The sequence below is a fragment of the Panulirus ornatus genome, chromosome 3, assembly GCF_036320965.1.
Source record: "Panulirus ornatus isolate Po-2019 chromosome 3, ASM3632096v1, whole genome shotgun sequence".
Lineage (NCBI taxonomy): Eukaryota > Metazoa > Arthropoda > Malacostraca > Decapoda > Palinuridae > Panulirus > Panulirus ornatus.
In genome coordinates, this window is record NC_092226.1 from 27063061 (window position 1) to 27083689 (window position 20629).

At 42.1% G+C, this 20629-nt stretch overlaps 1 protein-coding gene across 26 annotated transcripts in view; it reads left to right on the forward strand.

Annotated features, from left to right (window-relative positions):
- Positions 1 to 20629, forward strand: part of enc (R3H domain containing protein encore) — a 944198-nt gene that overhangs the window by 758836 nt on the left and 164733 nt on the right. For all 26 annotated transcript variants that reach the window (XM_071685668.1, XM_071685684.1, XM_071685751.1 and 23 more), the window contains 2 exons: positions 1548 to 1646; positions 13733 to 13889. In XM_071685668.1, the coding sequence (XP_071541769.1) occupies positions 1548 to 1646; positions 13733 to 13889 (256 nt within the window). The remainder of the gene's footprint in view (positions 1 to 1547; positions 1647 to 13732; positions 13890 to 20629) is intronic.

A 20629-nucleotide genomic window follows, 5' to 3' on the forward strand; every position in this document is an offset into this window, starting at 1 on the left:
CAAAATGGGAAAGGTGATGAAGGAAGGAATCAAAAGACTTCTAGAGGCTGAAGACATGCTAGGCACAGTTTTTGTCCTAATAGATAAGAAGACTTGTTGGATTTTGTTCAGATGTAAAGGGATAACCAGTATTGGTTTCATTTGAATTTGAGTCATATTTCTTAAGTGTACCCATTAAAGGTGATAGGCCTAGGGAAAACAGAGAGAGAAGCAAAGTATATAGTCAGAAGGCAAAAACCTGGAGACGTCAGTCCACACAAGAGGACAGAATAAACCAACCAGCACCACAGAAAGCTGTGGAATGTTAGATGAATGAAATGTCATACTGAAAGTCTAAAATACAAATGCAGTTTGACTAGTTGGAAATGGTGAATAACTGAAATTCAAGGATGCTATGAGGGACAATGCACCTGATCCTCTTGGAGTTGTGGGGGTAAATTTTGCTCAGTATACAAGATCTCACCTGTTCTGTAGGCGGATATATGGTAACAAGAAGGGAAGGAGAAGACATATGAGGAGGAGGAGGAGGATATCAGTTATTGAGATATTAAATCAGAGAATTTGGATTTTCATGGAAATGGAGATATGGAGTCAAAAGCACTTAGAGTATATACAGGAAAACTATCTTTACCATCATTTTTACTGAATACATTAAGATCAGAAGGACTGATACAATATGATTACTAGATCGTAACATCATATGTACTAGTATTGTTATTGAGAAAATCATGTACCATACACCAGTTGAAATTTCAAAAGTCAATCATGAAATGCTTCATTGTGATTATGTGGTAGTGGAGGATGTAAAAGGAGCAAAAGTGAAACCAGACTCAAAGATGAGATGTAATTGTGGAAACTACATGGAAGTCAACAAAATCTATTAAACATAAGCTAAGAGATGGTGTTCAGTAAACAGGTACCAAGGCATTGTAATGGAAAGTTCTGTGAAATTTACAATATTATTCTGAAACATTGCACAAGGGTAAGTTCTAGGAATGTAGAATTGAACTGAATTTTGAAACCTAATTACCAATATTTATGGAATCTGATAGGCAGTAGTCAGCAGTTTACAGTTATCATAAGGATAAAGAAAATTAGATGTAAACGAAAAAATGTTTAAAGTGGGACACAGTAATATTTATGAAATGTTTGGCATTCAGGAAGGTGTAACAAACATAGAGAAGGCTACATCATTTATGGTCAGAGAAGAGAGAAAATTGCCAATGTTCATAAGATCATATGAAGTCTGAATGTGCAGTAAGTTACTAAGTGAAGCAGTATTATGAAATTAATGATAAGAGATGGCCAAGGTTAATTGATAAACTTATAGGGATATACTTATGATAAGTGCTATTATATTTTGTGATCCCATGCACTTAACTGTATCAAGTACCTCAAGACTTATGATTCTATTCTTATCGTACATAATTGCATTTTATTTCACTTTTTCCATTAGTATACTTTTGTTTAAGCAATGCAAATGAAAAAGAATTATTAAAAAGCCAATGTTTAATGTTTCTCTTAAAAGTATAATGTTTATGTTACAGGTTGGTATATGGGGAGGTGAAGGAGATAGCCAAGCAGTGATGTGGGCAGTCACAGACATGGAAGCTGTACCTCCTGGTGCCATGTTGATTAATCCGCAGGTAACACTTATCTAGTTCATAGCTATCCCTGGGGATAGGGGAGAAAGAATACTTCCCACGCACTCCTCACGTGTCATAGAAGGCAACTAAAGGGGACAGGAGTGGGGGGCTAGAAACCCTCCCCTCCTTGTATCTTAACTTTCTAAAAGGGGAAACAGAAGAAGGAGTCACACGGGGAGTGCTCATCTTGGGGTGTTCAGTGTTGTAAATGGAAATGATGAAGAGCTTGTAGATTTGTGTGCTGAAAAAATACCGGTGATTGGGAATAGCTGGTTTAAAAAGAGAGATATACATAAGTATACATATGTAAGTAGGAGAGATGGCCAGAGAGCTTTATTGGATTATGTGTTAATTGATAGGTGTGCGAAAGAGAGACTTTTGGATGTTAATGTATTTCCATTCTGCAACTGGAGGGATGTCTGATCATTATCTTGTGGAGGCGAAGGTGAAGATTTGTAGAGGTTTTCAGAAAAGACGAGAGAATGTTGGGGTGAAGAGAGTGGTGAGAGTAAGTGTGCTTGGGAAGGAGACTTGTGTGAGGAAGTAGAGAGAATGAGTACAGAATGGAAAAAGGTGAGAACATAGGAGGTAAGAGGAGTGGGGGAGGAATGGGATGTATTTAGGGAAGCAGTGATGGCTTGCGCAAAAGATGCTTGTGGGCAGATTAGAAAGGGGAGTAAGTGGTGGGATGAAGAAGTAAGATTATTAGTGAAAGAGAAGAGAGAGGCATTTGGACAATTTTTGCAGGGAAATAATGCAAATGAGTGGGAGATGTATAAAAGAAAGAGGCAGGAGGTCAAGAGAAAGGTGCAAGAGGTGAAAAAGAGGGCAAATGAGAGTTGGGGTGAGAGAGTCATTAAATTCTAGGGAGAATAAAAAGATCTTTTGGAAAGTGGTAAATAAAGTGTGTAACACAAGGGAACAAATGGGAACTTCAGTGAAAGGGGCTAATGGGGAGGTGATAACAAGTAGTGGTGATGTGAGAAGGAGATTGAGAGGTATTTTGAAGGTTTGATGAATGTGTTTGATGATACAGTGGCGGATGTGGGATGTTTTGGTCGAGGTGGTGTGCAAAGTGGGAGGGTTAGGGAAAATGATTTGGTATACAGAGAAGAGGTAGTAAAAGCTTTGCGGAAGATGAAAGCCAGCAAGGCAGCGGATTTGGATGGTATTACAGTGGAATTTAGTAAAAAAGGAGGTGACTGTATTGTTGACTGGTTGGTAAGGTTATTTAATGTATGTATGATTCATGGTGAGGTGCCTGAGGATTGGTGGAATACTTGCGTAGTGCCATTGTACAAAGGCAAAGGGGACAAAGGTGAGTGCTCAAATTACAGAGGTATAAGTTTGTTGAGTATTCCTGGTAAATTATATGGGAGGGTACTGATTGAGAGGGTGAAGGCATGTACAGAGCATCAGATTGGGGAAGAGCAGTGTGGTTTCAGAAGTGGTAGAGGATGTGTGGATCAGGTGTTTGCTTTGAAGAATGTATGTGAGAAATACTTAGAAAAGCAAATGGATTTGTATGTAGCATTTATGGATCTGGAGAAGGCATATGATAAGAGTTGATAGAGATGCTCTGTGGAAGGTATTAAGAATATATGGTGTGGGAGGCAAGTTGTTAGAAGCAGTGAAAAGTTTTTATCGAGGATGTAAGGCATTTGTACGTGTAGGAAGAGAGGAAAGTGATTGGTTCTCAGTGAATGTAGGTTTGTGGCAGGGGTTTGTGAAGTCTCCATGGTTGTTTAATTTGTTTATGGATGGGGTTGTTAGGGAGGTGAATGCAAGAGTTTTGGAAAGGGGGGCAAGTATGCACTGTTGTGGATGAGAGAGCGTGGGAAGTGAGTCAGTTGTTGTTCGCTGATGATACAGCGCTGGTGGCTGATTCATGTGAGAAACTGCAGAAGCTGGTGACTGAGTTTGGCAAAGTGTGTGAAAGAATAAAGTTGAGAGTAAATGTGAATAAGAGCAAGGTTATTACATACAGTAGGGTTGAGGGTCAAGTCGATTGGGAGGTAAGTTTGAATGGAGAAAAACTGGAGGAAGTGAAGTGTTGTAGATGTCTGGGAGGGGATTTGGCAGCAGATGGAACCATGGAAGCGGAAGTGAATCATAGGGGGGGGGGGGGGGGATTCTGGTGGCCTTGAAGAATGTGTGGAAGTCGATAACATTATCTTGGAAAGCAAAAATGGGTATGTTTCAAGGAATAGTGGTTCCAACAATGTTGTATGGTTGCGAGGCGTGGGCTATGGATAGAGTTGTGCGCAGGAGGGTGGATGTGCTGGAAATGAGATGTTTGAGGACAGTATGTGGTGTGAGGTGGTTTGATTGAGTAAGTAATAATAGGGTAAGAGAGATATGTGGTAATAAAAAGAGTGTGGTTGAGAGAGCAGAAGAGGGTGTTTTGAAATGGTTTGGTCACATGGAGAGAATGAGTGAGGAGAGATTGACAAAGAGGATATATGTGTCAGAGGTGGAGGGAATGAGGAGAAGTGGGAGACCAAATTGGAGGTGGAAAGATGGAGTGAAAAAGATTTTGAGTGATCGGAGCCTGAACATGCAGGAGGGTGAAAGGCGTGCAAGGAATAGAGTGAATTAGAACGATGTGGTATACCAGGGGTCAATGGATTGAACTAGGGCACGTGAAGCGTCTGGGGTAAACCATGGAAAGTTCTGTGGGGCCTGGATTTGGAAAGGGAGCTGTGGTTTTGGGCATTATTACATGACAGCTAGAGACTGAGTGTGAACGAATGTGACATTTATTGTATGTAGCATTTATGGATCTGGAGAAGGCATGTGATAGAGTTGATGGAGATGCTGTATCGAAGGTATTAAGAATATATGGCCTGAGAGGCAAATTATTATAAGCAGTGAAAAGTTTTTATCGAGGATGTAAGGCATGTGTACGTGTAGGAAGAGAGGAAAGTGATTGGTTCTCAGTGAATGTAGGTTTGCGGCAGGGGTGTGTGATGTCTCCATGGTTGTTTAATTTGTTTATGGATGGGGTTGTTACGGAGGTGAATGCAAGAGTTTTGGAAAGAGGGGCAAGTATGCAGTCTGTTGTGGATGAGAGAGCTTGGGAAGTGAGTCAGTTGTTGTTCACTGATGATACAGTGCTGTTGGCTGATTCATTATTGACGGGATAATTGCTGTACATGGGGTGTTCAGTGTTGTAAATGGAAATGGTGAAGAGCTTGTGGTTTTGTGTACTGGAAAAGGACTGGTGATTGGGAATACCTGGTTTAAAACGAGAGATATACATAAGTATGCATATGTAAGTAGGAGAGATGGCCAGAGAACGTTATTGGATTACGTGTTAATTGATAGCCGCGTGAAAGAGAGACTTTTGGATGTTAATGTGCTGTGAGGTGCAACTGGACAGATGTCTGATCATTATCTTGTGGAGGCGAAGGTGAAGATTTGTAGAGGTTTTCATAAAAGAAGAGCGATTGTTAGAGTGAAGAGAGTGTGAGAGTAAGTGAGCTTGGGAAGGAGACTTGTGTGAGGAAGTGCCAGGAGAGACTGAGTGCTGAATGGAAAAAGGCGAGAGCAAAGGACGTAAGGGGAGTGGGGGAGGAATGGGATGTATTTAGGGAAGCAGTATTATCTTGCGCAAAAGATGCTTGTGGCATGAGAAGTGTGGGAGGTGGGCAGATTAGAAAGGGTAGTGAGTGGTGGGATGAAGAAGTAAGATTATTTGTGAAAGAGAAGAGAGAGGCATTTGGAGAAGTTTTGCAGGGAAGTAGTGCAAATGACTGGGAGATGTATAAAAGAAAGAGGCAGGGGGTCAAGAGAAAGGTGCAAAAGGTGAAAAAGAGGGCCAATGAGAGTTGGGGTGAGAGAGTACCATTAAATTTTAGGGAGAAAAAAAAAAGATGTTTTAGAAGGAGGTAAATAGAGTGCGTAAGACGAGAACAAATGGGAACATCGGTGAAGGGGGCTAATGGGGAATAACATGTAGTGGTGATGTGAGAAGGAGATGGAGTGAGTATTTTGAAGGTTTGTTGACTGTGTTAGATGTTAGAGTGGCAGATATATGGAGGTTTTGATTGAGGTGGTGTGTGAAGTGAGAGGGTTAGGGAGAATGATTTGGTAAACAGAGAAGAGGTAGTAAAAGCTTTGCGGAAGATGAAAGCCGGCAAGGCAGCGGGTTTGCATGGTATTGCAGTGGAATTTATTAAAAAAGGGAGTGACTGCTGTTGACTGGGTGGTAAGGATATCTAATGTATGTATGACTCATGGCAAGGTGCCTGAGGATTGGCGGAATGCACGCATAGTGCCACTGTACAAAGGCAAAGGGGATAAAGGTGAGTGCTCAAATTACAGAGGTTTGTTGAGTATTCCTAGGAAATTATATGGGAGGGTATTGATTGAGAGGGTGAAAGCATGTACAGAGCATCAGACTGGGGAAGAGCAGTGTGGTTTCAAAAGTGGTAGAGGATGTGTGGATCAGGTGTTTGCTTTGAAGAATGTATGTGACAAATAGTTAGAAAAGCAAATGGATTTGTATGTAGTATTTTTGGATCTGGAGAAGGCATATGATAGAGTTGATAGAGATGCTCTGTGGAAGGTTTTAAGAATATATGGTGTGGGAGGCAAGTTGCTACAAGCAGTGAAAAGTTTTTATCAAGGATATAAGGCATGTGTATGTGTAGGAAGAAAGAAAAGTGATTGGTTCTCAGTGAATGTCAGTTTGCAGCAGGGGTGCGTGATGTCTACATCGTTGTTTAATTTGTTTATGGATGGGGTTGTTAGGGAGGTGAATGCAAGAGTTTTGGAGAGAGGGGCAAGTATGCAGTGTGTTATGGATGAGAAGGCTTGGGAAGTGAGTCAGTTGTTGTTCGCTGATGATACAGCACTGGTGCCTGATTCAGGGTGAGAAACTGCAGAAGCTGGTGACTGAGTTTGGTAAAGGATGTGAAAGAAGAAAATTGAGAGTAAATGTGAATAAGAGCAAGGTAATTATTAGGTACAGTAGGGTTGAGGGTCAAGTAAATTGGGAGGTAAGTTTGAATGGAGAAAAACTGGTGGAAGTGAAGTGTTTTAGATATCTGGGAGTGGATTTGGCAGTGGATTTCCAAAATTTAATGATATTCTCTCACCCCAACTCTCATTTGCCCTCTTTTTCACCTCTTGCACCTTTCTCATGACCTCTTGCCTCTTTCTTGTATACATCTCCCACTCATTAGCATTATTTCCCTGCAAAAATCATCCAAATGCCTCTCTCTTCTCTTTCATTAATAATCTTACTTCTTCATCCCACCACTCACTACCCTTTCTAATCTGCCCACCTCCCACGCTTCTCATGCCACAAGCATCATTTACGCAAGCCATCACTGCTTCCCTAAATACATCCCATTCCTCCCCCACTCCCCGTACGTCCTTTGTTCTCACCTTTTTCCATTCTGTATTCAGTCTCTCCTGGTACTTCCTCACACAAGTCTCCTTCCCAAGCTCACTTACTCTTACCACTCTCTTCACCCGAACATTCTCTCTTCTTTTCTGAAAACCTCTACAAATCTTCACCTTCGCCTCCACAAGATAATGATCAGACATCCGTTCAGTTGCACCTCTCAGCACATTAACATCCAAAAGTCTCTTTCAAGCGCCTATCGATTAACACGTAATCCAATGACGCTCTCTGGCCATCTCTCCTACTTACATACGTATACTTATGTATATCTCCCTTTTTAAACCAGGTATTCCCAATCACCAGTCCTTTTTCAGCACATAAATCTACAAGCTCTTCACCATTTCCATTGACAACACTGAACACCCCATGTATACCAATTATTCCCTCAACTGCCACATTACTCACCTTCGCATTCAAATCACCCATCACTTTAACCCGGTCTCATGCATCAAAACCACTAACACACTCATTCAGCTGCTCCCAAAACACTTTCCTCTCATGATCTTTCTTCTCTTGCCCAGGTGCATATGCACCAATAATCACCCATCTCTCTCCATCAACTTTCAGTTTTACACATATCAATCTAGAGTTTACTTTCTTACACTATTACATACTCCCACCACTCCTGTTTCAGGAGTAGTGCTACTCCTTCCCTTGCTCTTGTCCACTCACTAACCCGTGACTTTACTCCCAAGACATTCCCAAACCACTCTTCCCCTTTACCCTTGAGCTTTGTTTCACTCAGAGCCAAAACCTCCAGGTTCCTTTCCTTAAACATACCACCTATCTCTCCTTTTTTCTCATCTTGGTTACATCCACACACATTTAGACACCCCATAAATATATATTTATTTATTTATTCATTTATTATACTTTGTCGCTATCTCCCACGTTAGCAAGGTAGCGCAAGAAAACAGATGAAAGAATCGCCCAACCCACCCATATGCACATGTATATACATACATATCCACACATGCACATATACATACCTATACATTTCAACTTATACATATATATACATACACAAACATATACATATATATACATGTACATGATTCATACTTGCTTCCTTTATTCATTCCCATTGCCGCTCCACCACACATGAAATGACAACCCCCTCCCCCCCACATGCGCACGAGGTAGCGCTAGGAAAAGCAAACAAAAGCCACATTCGTTCACACTCAGTCTCCAGCTGTCATGTATAATGCACCGAAACCACAGCTCACTTTCCACATCCAAGCCCCACAAAACTTTCCACGGTTTCCCCCAGACGCTTCACATGCCCTTGTTCAATCCATTGACAGCAAGTCGACCCCGGTATACCACATCGTTCCAATTCACTCTCTTCCTTGCATGCCTTTCACCCTCCTGCATGTTCAAGCCCCGATCGCTCAAAATCTTTTTCACTCCATCTTTCCACCTCCAGTTTGGTCTTCCACTTCTCCTCGTTCCCTCCACCTCTGATACATATATCCTCTTTGTCAATATCTCCATGTGACCAAACCATTTCAAAACACACCTCTTCTGCTCTCTCAACCGCGCTCTTTTTATTACCACACATCTCTCTTACCCTTTCATTACTTGCTCGATCAAACCACCACACAACGCATATTCTTCTCAAACATCTCATTTCCAACACATCCACCCTCCTCCACACAACTCTATCTATAGTCCACGCCTCGCAACCATGTAACATTGTTGGAACCACTGTTCTTTCAAACATACCCATTTTTGCTTTCCAAGATAATGTTCTCGCCTTCCACACATTTTTCAATGCTCCCAGAACTTTCGCCCCCTTTCCCACCCTGTGACTCATTTCCGCTTCCATGGTTCCATCCACTGCCAAATCTACTCCCAGATATCTAAAACACTTCACTTCCTCCAGTTTAACTCCATTCAAACTTACCTGCCAATTGACTTGTCCCTCCACCCTACTGTACCTAATAACCTTGTTCTTATTCACATTTCCTCTCAGCTTTCTCCTTTCACACACTATCAAACTCAGTCACCGGTTCTGCAGATTCTCACCTGAATCAGCCACTAGCTCTGTATCATCATCATATATATATATTCTTTCTTTTTTGCTTTGTCGCTGTCTCCCGCGTTTGTGAGGTAGCGCAAGGAAACAGACGAAAGAAATGGCCCAAGCCACCCCCATACACATGTATATACATACGTCCACACACGCAAATATACATACCTACACAGCTTTTCATGGTTCACCCCAGACACTTCACATGCCCTGATTCAATCCACTCACAGCACGTCAACCCCGGTATACCACATCGATCCAATTCACTCCATTCTTTGCCCTCCTTTCACCCTCCTGCATGTTCAGGCCCCGATCACACAAAATCTTTTTCACTCCATCTTTCCACCTCCAATTTGGTCTCCCACTTCTCCTCGTTCCCTCCACCTCCGACACATATATCCTCTTGGTCAATCTTTCCTCACTCATTCTCTCCATGTGCCCAAACCATTTCAAAACACCCTCTTCTGCTCTCTCAACCATGCTCTTTTTCTTTCCACACATCTCTCTTACCCTTACGTTACTTACTCGATCAAACCACCTCACACCACACATTGTCCTTAGACATCTCATTTCCAGCACATCCATCCTCCTGCGCACAACTCTATCCATAGCCCACGCCTCGCAACCATACAACATTGTTGGAACCACTATTCCTTCAAACATACCCATTTTTGCTTTCCGAGATAATGTTCTCGACTTCCACACATTCTTCAAGGCTCCCAGGATTTTCGCCCCCTCCCCCACCCTATGATCTACTTCCACTTCCATGGTTCCATCCGCTGCCAGATCCACTCCCAGATATCTAAAACACTTCACTTCCTCCAGTTTTTCTCCATTCAAACTTACCTCCCAATTGACTTGACCCTCAACCCTACTGTACCTAATTACCTTGCTCTTATTCACATTTACTCTTAACTTTCTTCTTTCACACACTTTACCAAACTCAGTCACCAGCTTCTGCAGTTTCTCACATGAATCAGCCACCAGCGCTGTATCATCAGCGAACAACAACTGACTCACTTCCCAAGCTCTCTCATCCCCAACAGACTTCATACTTGCCCCTCTTTCCAAAACTCTTGCATTTACCTCCCTAACAACCCCATCCATAAACAAATTAAACAACCATGGAGACATCACACACCCCTGCCGCAAACCTACATTCACTGAGGACCAATCACTTTCCTCTCTTCCTACACGTACACATGCCTTATATCCTCGACAAAAACTTTTCACTGCTTCTAACAACTTGCCTCCCACACCATATATTCTTAATACCTCCCACAGAGCATCTCTATCAACTCTATCATATGCCTTCTCCAGATCCATAAATGCTACATACAAATCCATTTGCTTTTCTATATGCCTTCTCCAGATCCATAAATGCTACATACAAATCCATTTGCTTTTCTAAGTATTTCTCACATACATTCTTCAAAGCAAACACCTGATCCACACATCCTCTATCACTTCTGAAACCACACTGCTCTTCCCCAATCTGATGCTCTGTACATGCCTTCACCCTCTCAATCAATACCCTCCCATATAATTTACCAGGAATACTCAACAAACTTATACCTCTGTAATTTGAGCACTCACTCTTATCCCCTTTGCCTTTGTACAATTGCACTATGCACGCATTCCACCAATCCTCAGGCACCTCACCATGAGTCATACATACATTAAATAACCTTACCAACCAATCAATAATACAGTCACCCCCTTTTTTAATAAATTCCACTGCAATACCATCCACACCTGCTGCCTTGCCGGCTTTCATCTTCCGTAAAGCTTTTACTACCTCTTCTCTGTTTACCAAATCATTTTCCCTAACCCTCTCACTTTGCACACCACCTCGACCAAAACACCCTATATCTGCCACTCTTATCATCAAACACATTCAACAAACCTTCAAAATACTCACTCCATCTCCTTCTCACATCACCACTACTTGTTATCACCTCCCCATTTGCGCCCTTCACTGAAGTTCCCATTTGCTCTCTTGTCTTACGCACTTTATTTACCTCCTTCCAGAACATCTTTTTATTCTCCCTAAAATTTAATGATACTCTCTCACCCCAACTCTCATTTGCCCTCTTTTTCACCTCTTGCACCTTTCTCTTGACCTCCTGTCTCTTTCTTTTATACATCTCCCACTCAATTGCATTTTTTCCCTGCAAAAATCGTCCAAATGCCTCTCTCTTCTCTTTCACTAATAATCTTACTTCTTCATCCCACCACTCACTACCCTTTCTAATCAACCCACCTCCCACTCTTCTCATGCCACAAGCATCTTTTGCGCAATCCATCACTGATTCCCTAAATACATCCCATTCCTCCCCCACTCCCCTTACTTCCATGGTATATATATATATATTTTTTTTTTTTCATACTATTTGCTATTTCCCGCGATAGCGAGGTAGCGTTAAGAACAGAGGACTGGGCCTTTGAGGGAATATCCTCACCTGGTCCTCTTCTCTGTTCCTTCTTTTGGAAAATTAAAAAAAGAAATAAAAAAATGAGAGGGGAAGATTTCCAGCCCCCCGCTCCGGTATATATATATATATATATATATATATATATATATATTTTTTTTTATACTTCGTCGCTGTCTCCCACGTCTGCGAGGTAGCGCAAGGAAACAGACGAAAGAAATGGCCCAACCCACCCCCCATACACATGTATATACATACGTCCACACACGCAAATATACATACCTACACAGCTTTCCATGGTTTACCCCAGACGCTTCACATGCCTTGATTCAATCCACTGACAGCACGTCAACCCCGGTATACCACATCGCTCCAATTCACTCTATTCCTTGCCCTCCTTTCACCCTCCTGCATGTTCAGGCCCTGATCACACAAAATCTTTTTCACTCCATCTTTCCACCTCCAATTTGGTCTCTCTCTTCTCCTTGCTCCCTCCACCTCCGACACATATATCCTCTTGGTCAATCTTTCCTCACTCATCCTCTCCATGTGCCCAAACCACTTCAAAACACCCTCTTCTGCTCTCTCAACCACGCTCTTTTTATTTCCACACATCTCTCTTACCCTTACGTTACTCACTCGATCAAACCACCTCACACCACACATTGTCCTCAAACATCTCATTTCCAGCACATCCATCCTCCTGCGCACAACTCTATCCATAGCCCACGCCTCGCAACCATACAACATTGTTGGAACCACTATTCCTTCAAACATACCCATTTTTGCTTTCCGAGATAATGTTCTCGACTTCCACACATTCTTCAAGGCCCCCAGAATTTTCGCCCCCTCCCCCACCCTATGATCCACTTCCGCTTCCATGGTTCCATCCGCTGCCAGATCCACTCCCAGATATCTAAAAACACTTCACTTCCTCCAGTTTTTCTCCATTCAAACTCACCTCCCAATTGACTTGACCCTCAACCCTACTGTACCTAACAACCTTGCTCTTATTCACATTTACTCTTAACTTTCTTCTTCCACATACTTTACCAAACTCAGTCACCAGCTTCTGCAGTTTCTCACATGAATCAGCCACCAGCGCTGTATCATCAGCGAACAACAACTGACTCACTTCCCAAGCTCTCTCATCCCCAACAGACTTCATACTTGCCCCTCTTTCCAAAACTCTTGCATTTACCTCCCTAACAACCCCATCCATAAACAAATTAAACAACCATGGAGACATCACACACCCCTGCCGCAAACCTACATTCACTGAGAACCAATCACTTTCCTCTCTTCCTACACGTACACATGCCTTACATATATATATATATAATGTGTGACAAAGCAAAATAAAAAAAAATGATATACTTTTTGCTTTGTCGCTGTCTCCCGCGTTAGCGAGGTAGCACAAGGAAACAGACGAAAGAATGGCCCAACCCACCCACATACTCATGTATATACATACACGTCCACACATGCAAATATACATACCTATACATCTCAACCCTGTCAATAGCCCATGCCTTGCAACCATACAACATCGTTGGAACCACTATTCCTTTAAACATATCCATTTTTGCTCTCCAAGATAACGCTCTCGTCTTCCACACATTCTTCTACGCTCCCAGAACCTTTTCTCCCTGCCCCATCCTGACACTTCTGCTTCCATGGTTCCATCCTCTGCTAAGTCCACTTTTTTTTTCCTTTGGACCCCTTTTAGAAAGGCTCCCGGTGTTACACATGACCCCTTTCCAGGGGCAACCAACCCTACTTTCCCCTCTCTGTTTATCAAAAAGCCTTTTTTCCAAACCAATTGGGACTGCTTTTGGGTGGATACCTTCAATTTGAAAATACTCTGAGCTGCTAGTGACTATCACTGAGTTTGCTGATGATGGTATCTTTTTGTTGTTTCTGTTTGCTGAGGGTGGACTTAAATCAAGCAAGTTGCCACAACTGTGGTTGAGTGGTTTGCAAAGAGTAAGGAAGGCTGGTTCCTCCTCATCAGAAGTGCTGAGGGTTGGAATGACCTAACCCTGATTTTCCTAGAGATATCCTGTAAGATGTTTATCAACCTTAAAAGGACATTGCCTGGGAGAGAAAAGCTTATTCAGTTTTCAATACTCACATTTTTTCATTATTGATGAGGCATACTAAGAGGCGATGATTTTAAAAAGTGGCAAATTTTTTCCTATCTTTTTAGAGTGGACAGCCGTATATGAATTCTGATGGGTCAGTATATCGTTTTGATCCTGACAATCCACCTCAAATCAATCCTGCTGTCAGTGGCAACAACTCAGGTGGTGGAGGCTCACGAGATAAAGATTCATCCTCTGAAAAGGATACAAGTCAGCCTTCAGGTATGATCTGTCTGTAACTACCTATGATTAAGTTTCATCAGTTTATGTTGAAAAGAGTTCACTTAAGGATGGTTAGTCACTTACTCAATGTATGAACATCATCTGCATGTAATTCCATAGTACAATGATAGAAGTTCTGCACTTTAATTGTTATTGGAGAAACAGAATTTATTTGTATTAGAATGGGGTATTAGTTAGGATATTATTTTATGTTGATACATATTTGATAGGTGGGTGAAGGTAAGTTAGTAATTAGTACTGAAGGAATTTGAAAAACGAATTCTTATCAAATTTCACATGCCTCGAGAACATCAAACATATGTTTTATGATTCCAGAATCATTTGCGGACTGTGTGATAGTCCTTATATCAAAGCATGAAGAACTATTTTAATTTAAAACTCCAGAATACTTCCTTTTATATATTGCTCAGTCTGGTTGTATTAAATAATGGTATACATCCCTTTCCAGATATTGAATGAGACCTGTTATGGACACACATTTGAATTTGGTTAGTTTCCTTACTGAACCTTTTAGTTTGTATTTGATTTTCTTGGCCTCCCCCAGTGCACAGAAATACCAGAGTAATTTTCTTTTTTTGTTTATGAAATATTGCACACACACACACACACACACACACACACACACACACACATGCACACACACACACACACACACACACACACACACACACACACACACACACACACACACACACCTAAGGTTTAGCATTACCAACCATCATGCATGCATGGGTCGCCTAGGATCGAATCATCTTAATTCAAAGCCTGGTTGGGCCGCCATTACACAGTCCACCCAATCGTTCGTTTTTCGCCTAAGGCCTGATGAATAAAATGTGTACCTGGAATAGGCTAGGGTGTGTGTGTGTGTGTACATACACACTTAGGAATAAAGACAGTGCTTTTATATACAAGGTTGAGACTGGGTAAGGTGATTTTAAAACTCTCTCCTTATAACACACAAACAGTAATGAAACATATGTTTATTATACTTTGTCGCTGTCGCCCGCGTTAGCGAGGTAGCACAAGGAAACAGATGAAAGATTGGCTCAATCCACCCACATATGCATGGATATACATACACGTCCACACATGCACATATACATACCTATACACCTCAATGTATACATATATATATATATATATATATATATATATATATATATATATATATATATATATATATATATATATATATATGTATACATTATCCCTGGGGATAGGGGTGAAAGAATACTTCCCACGCATTCCTCGCGTGTCGTAGAAAGCGACTAGAGGGGACGGGAGCGGGGGGCCAGAAATCCTCCCCTCCTTGTATTTTTTTAACTTTCTAAAATGGGAAACAGAAGAAGGAGTCACATGGGGAGTGCTCATCCTCCTCGAAGGCTCAGATTGGGGTGCCTAAATGTGTGTGGATGTAACCAAGATGTGAAAAAAGGAGAGATAGGTAGTATGTTTGAGGAAAGGAACCTGGATGTTTTGGCTCTGAGTGAAACGAAGCTCAAGGGTAAAGGGGAAGAGTGGTTTGGAAATGTCTTGGGAGTAAAGTCAGGGGTTAGTGAGAAGACAAGAGCAAGGGAACTAGTAGCAATACTCCTGAAACAGGAGTTGTGGGAGTATGTGATAGAATGTAAGAAAGTAAATTCTCGATTAATATGGGTAAAACTGAAAGTTGATGGAGAGAGATGGGTGATTATTGGTGCATATGCACCTGGGCATGAGAAGAAAGATCATGAGAGGCAAGTGTTTTGGGAGCAGCTGAATGAGTGTGTTAGTGGTTTTGATGCACGAGACCGGGTTATAGTGATGGGTGATTTGAATGCAAAGGTGAGTAATGTGGCAATTGAGGGAATAATTGGTATACATGGGGTGTTCAGTGTTGTAAATGGAAATGGTGAAGAGCTTGTAGATTTATGTGCTGAAAAAGGACTGATGATTGGGAATACCTGGTTTAAAAAGCGAGATATACATAAGTATACTTAAGTAAGTAGGAGAGATGGCCAGAGAGCGTTATTGGATTACATGTTAATTGACAGGCACGCGAAAGAGAGACTGCAAGAGAGGTGCAACTGGAGGGATGTCTGATCATTATCTTGTGGAGGCTAAGGTGAAGATTTGTATGGGTTTTCAGAAAAGAAGAGTGAATGTTGGGGTGAAGAGGGTGGTGAGAGTAAGTGAGCTTGGGAAGGAGACTTTTGTGAGGAAGTACCAGGAGAGACTGAGTACAGAATGGAAAAAGGTGAGAAAAATGGAAGTAAGGGGAGTGGGGGAGGAATGGGATGTATTTAGGGAATCAGTGATGGATTGCGCAAAAGATGCTTGTGGCATGAGAAGAGTGGGAGGTGGGTTGATTAGAAAGGGTAGTGAGTGGTGGGATGAAGAAGTAAGAGTATTAGTGAAAGAGAAGAGAGAGGCATTTGGGCGATTTTTGCAGGGAAAAAATGCAATTGAGTGGGAGATGTATAAAAGAAAGAGACAGGAGGTCAAGAGAAAGGTGCAAGAGGTGAAAAAAAGGGCAAATGAGAGTTGGGGTGAGAGAGTATCATTAAATTTTATATATATATATATATATATATATATATATATATATATTTTTTTTTTTATACTTTGTCGCTGTCTCCCGCGTTTGCGAGGTAGCGCAAGGAAACAGACGAAAGAAATGGCCTAACCCCCCCTCATACACATGTATATACATACGTCCACACACGCAAATATACATACCTACACAGCTTTCCATGGTTTACCCCAGACGCTTCACATGCCTTGATTCAATCCACTGACAGCACGTCAACCCCGGTATACCACATCACTCCAATTCACTCTATTCCTTGCCCTCCTTTCACCCTCCTGCATGTTCAGGCCCTGATCACACAAAATCTTTTTCACTCCATCTTTCCACCTCCAATTTGGTCTCCCTCTTCTCCTTGCTCCCTCCACCTCCGACACATATATCCTCTTGGTCAATCTTTCCTCACTCATCCTCTCCATGTGCCCAAACCACTTCAAAACACCCTCTTCTGCTCTCTCAACCACGCTCTTTTTATTTCCACACATCTCTCTTACCCTTACGTTACTCACTCGATCAAACCACCTTACACCACACATTGTCCTCAAACATCTCATTTCCAGCACATCCATCCTCCTGCGCACAACTCTATCCATAGCCCACGCCTCGCAACCATACAACATTGTTGGAACCACTATTCCTTCAAACATACCCATTTTTGCTTTCCGAGATAATGTTCTCGACTTCCACACATTCTTCAAGGCCCCCAGAATTTTCGCCCCCTCCCCCACCCTATGATCCATTTCCGCTTCCATGGTTCCATCCACTGCCAGATGGAGAAAAACTGGAGGAAGTGAAGTGTTTTAGATATCTGGGAGTAAATGTGAATAAGAGCAAGGTTATTAGGTACAGTAGGGTTGAGGGTCAAGTCAATTGGGAGGTGAGTTTGAATGGAGAAAAACTGGAGGAAGTGAAGTGTTTTAGATATCTGGGAGTGGATCTGTCAGCGGATGGAACCATGGAAGCGGAAGTGGATCATAGGGTGGGGGAGGGGGCGAAAATTTTGGGAGCCTTGAAAAATGTGTGGAAGTCGAGAACATTATCTCGGAAAGCAAAAATGGGTATGTTTGAAGGAATAGTGGTTCCAACAATGTTGTATGGTTGCGAGGCGTGGGCTATGGATAGAGTTGTGCGCAGGAGGATGGATGTGCTGGAAATGAGATGTTTGAGGACAATGTGTGGTGTGAGGTGGTTTGATCGAGTAAGTAACGTAAGGGTAAGAGAGATGTGTGGAAATAAAAAAAGCGTGGTTGAGAGAGCAGAAGAGGGTGTTTTGAAATGTTTGGGCACATGGAGAGAATGAGTGAGGAAAGATTGACCAAGAGGATATATGTGTCGGAGGTGAAGGGAACGAGGAGAAGAGGGAGACCAAATTGGAGGTGGAAAGATGGAGTGAAAAAGATTTTGTGTGATCGGGGCCTGAACATGCAGGAGGGTGAAAGGAGGGCAAGGAATAGAGTGAATTGGATCGATGTGGTATACAGGGGTTGACGTGCTGTCAGTGGATTGAATCAAGGCATGTGAAGCGTCTGGGGTAAACCATGGAAAGCTGTGTAGGTATGTATATTTGCGTGTGTGGACGTGTGTATGTACATGTGTATGGGGGGGGGTTGGGCCATTTCTTTCGTCTGTTTCCTTGCGCTACCTCGCAAACGCGGGAGACAGCGACAAAGTATAGAAAAAAAAAAAAAAAAAAATATATATATATATATATATATATATATATATATATATATATATATATATATATGTGTGTGTTTGATGATAGAGTGGCAGATATAGGGTGTTTTGGTCGAGGTGATGTGCAAAGTGCGAGGGTTAGGGAAAATGAGTTGGTAAACAGAGAAGAGGTAGTAAAAGCTTTGCGGAAGATGAAAGCCGGCAAGGCAGCAGGTTTAGATGGTATTGCAGTGGAATTTATTAAAAAAGGGGGTGACTGTATTGTTGACTGGTTGGTAAGGTTATTTAATGTATGTATGACTCATGGTGAGGTGCCTGAGGATTGGCGGAATGCGTGCATAGTGCCATTGTACAAAGGCAAAGGGGATAAGAGTGAGTGCTCAAATTACAGAGGTATAAGTTTGTTGAGTATTCCTGGCAAATTATATTGGAGGGTATTGATTGAGAGGGTAAAGGCATGTACAGAGCATCAGATTGGGGAAGAGCAGTGTGGTTTCAGAAGTGGTAGAGGATGTGTGGATCAGGTGTTTGCTTTGAAGAATGTATGTGAGAAATACTTAGAAAAGCAAATGGATTTGTATGTAGCATTTATGGATCTGGAGAAGGCATATGATAGAGTTGATAGAGATGCTCTGTGGAAGGTATTAAGAATATATGGTGTGGGAGGCAAGTTGTTAGAAGCAGTGAAAAGTTTTTATCGAGGATGTAAGGCATGTGTACGTGTAGGAAGAGAGGAAAGTGATTGGTTCTCAGTGAATGTAGGTTTGCGGCAGGGGTGTGTGATGTCTCCATGGTTGTTTAATTTGTTTATGGATGGGGTTGTTAGGGAGGTGAAAGCAAGAGTTTTGGAAAGAGGGGCAAGTATGAAGTCTGTTGGGGATGAGAGAGCTTGGGAAGTGAGTCAGTTGTTGTTCGCTGATGATACAGCGCTGGTGGCTGATTCATGTGAGAAACTGCAGAAGCTGGTGACTATATATATATATATATATATATATGCACATATGCATACATATACATACACAGACATATACATATATACTCATGTACATATTCATACTTGCTGCCTTCATCCATTCCCGTTGCCACCCTGCCACACAGGAGACAGCATTACCCCCCCCCCCCCCCTCTTCTAGCGAGATAGTGCCAGGAGAAGTCAAAAAGGCTTCATTCAATCACACTAAGTCTCCAGCTTTCATGTGTAATAATGCACTGAAACCATAGCTCCCTTTCCACATCCAGGCCCCACAGACCTTTCCACGGCATGCTTCACACGCCCTTGTTCAATCCATTGACAACACGTCATCCCCAGTATACCACATCGTTCCAATTTACTCAATTCCTTGCACACCTTTCACCCTCCTGTATGATCAGGCCCTGATCACTCAGAATTTTTCCCTCCATCCTTCCACCTCCAATTTGACTTACCGCTTCTTTTTCCCTCTCCCTCTGACACATATTTCCTCTTTTTCAAACTTTCCTCACTCATTCTCTTCATGTGCCCAAACCATTTAAACACACCCCCTTCTGTTCTTTCAACCACACTCTTTTATTACCTCACATCTTTCTTATGTTACTTACTCGATCAAACCACCTCACACCAAATACTGTCCTCAAACATTTCATTTCCAACACATCCAACCTCCTCTGCACAACCCTGTCTATAGTCCACACCTCGCAACCATATGATATTGTTGGAACCACTATTCCTTCACACATACCCATTTTTGCTCTCCTATATAATGTTCTCGACTTCCATACATTCTTCAGCACTCCCAGAACCTTCTCCCCCTCCCCCACCCTTTGACTCACTTCTGCTTCCATGGTTCCTTCTGCTGCTAAGCCCACTTCAAGATATCTAAAACACTTCACTTCCTCCAGTTTTTCTCCATTCAATCTTACCTCCCAGTAAACTCGTTCCTCAACGTTACTGAACCTATTATTCTTGTTGTTATTCATATTTACTCTCAATGTTCTTTCACACACTTTACCAAACTCAGTCACCAACCTCTGCAGTTTCTCACCCGAATCAGCCACCAGCATGGTATCATCAGCGAACAACAGCTGACTCACTTCCCAAGCCCTCTCATCCACAACAGACTGCATACTTGCCCCTCTCTTCAAAACTCGTGCATTCACCTCCCTAAACATCCCATCCATAAATAAATTAACAGCCATGGAGACATAACACACCCCTGCCACGAGCCGACATTCACTGGGAGCCAATCACTTTCCTCCCTTCCTGCACATACACATGCCTTACATCCTCGATAAAAACTTTTCACTACTTCTAACAACTTGCCTCCCACACCATATATTCTTAATACCTTCCTCAGAGCATCTCTATCAACTCTATCATATTCCTTCTCCAGATCCATAAATGCTACATACAAGTCCATCTGTTTTTCTAAGTATTTCTCACATACATTCTTCAAAGGAAACACCTGAACCATACATCCTCTACCACTTCTGAAACCAC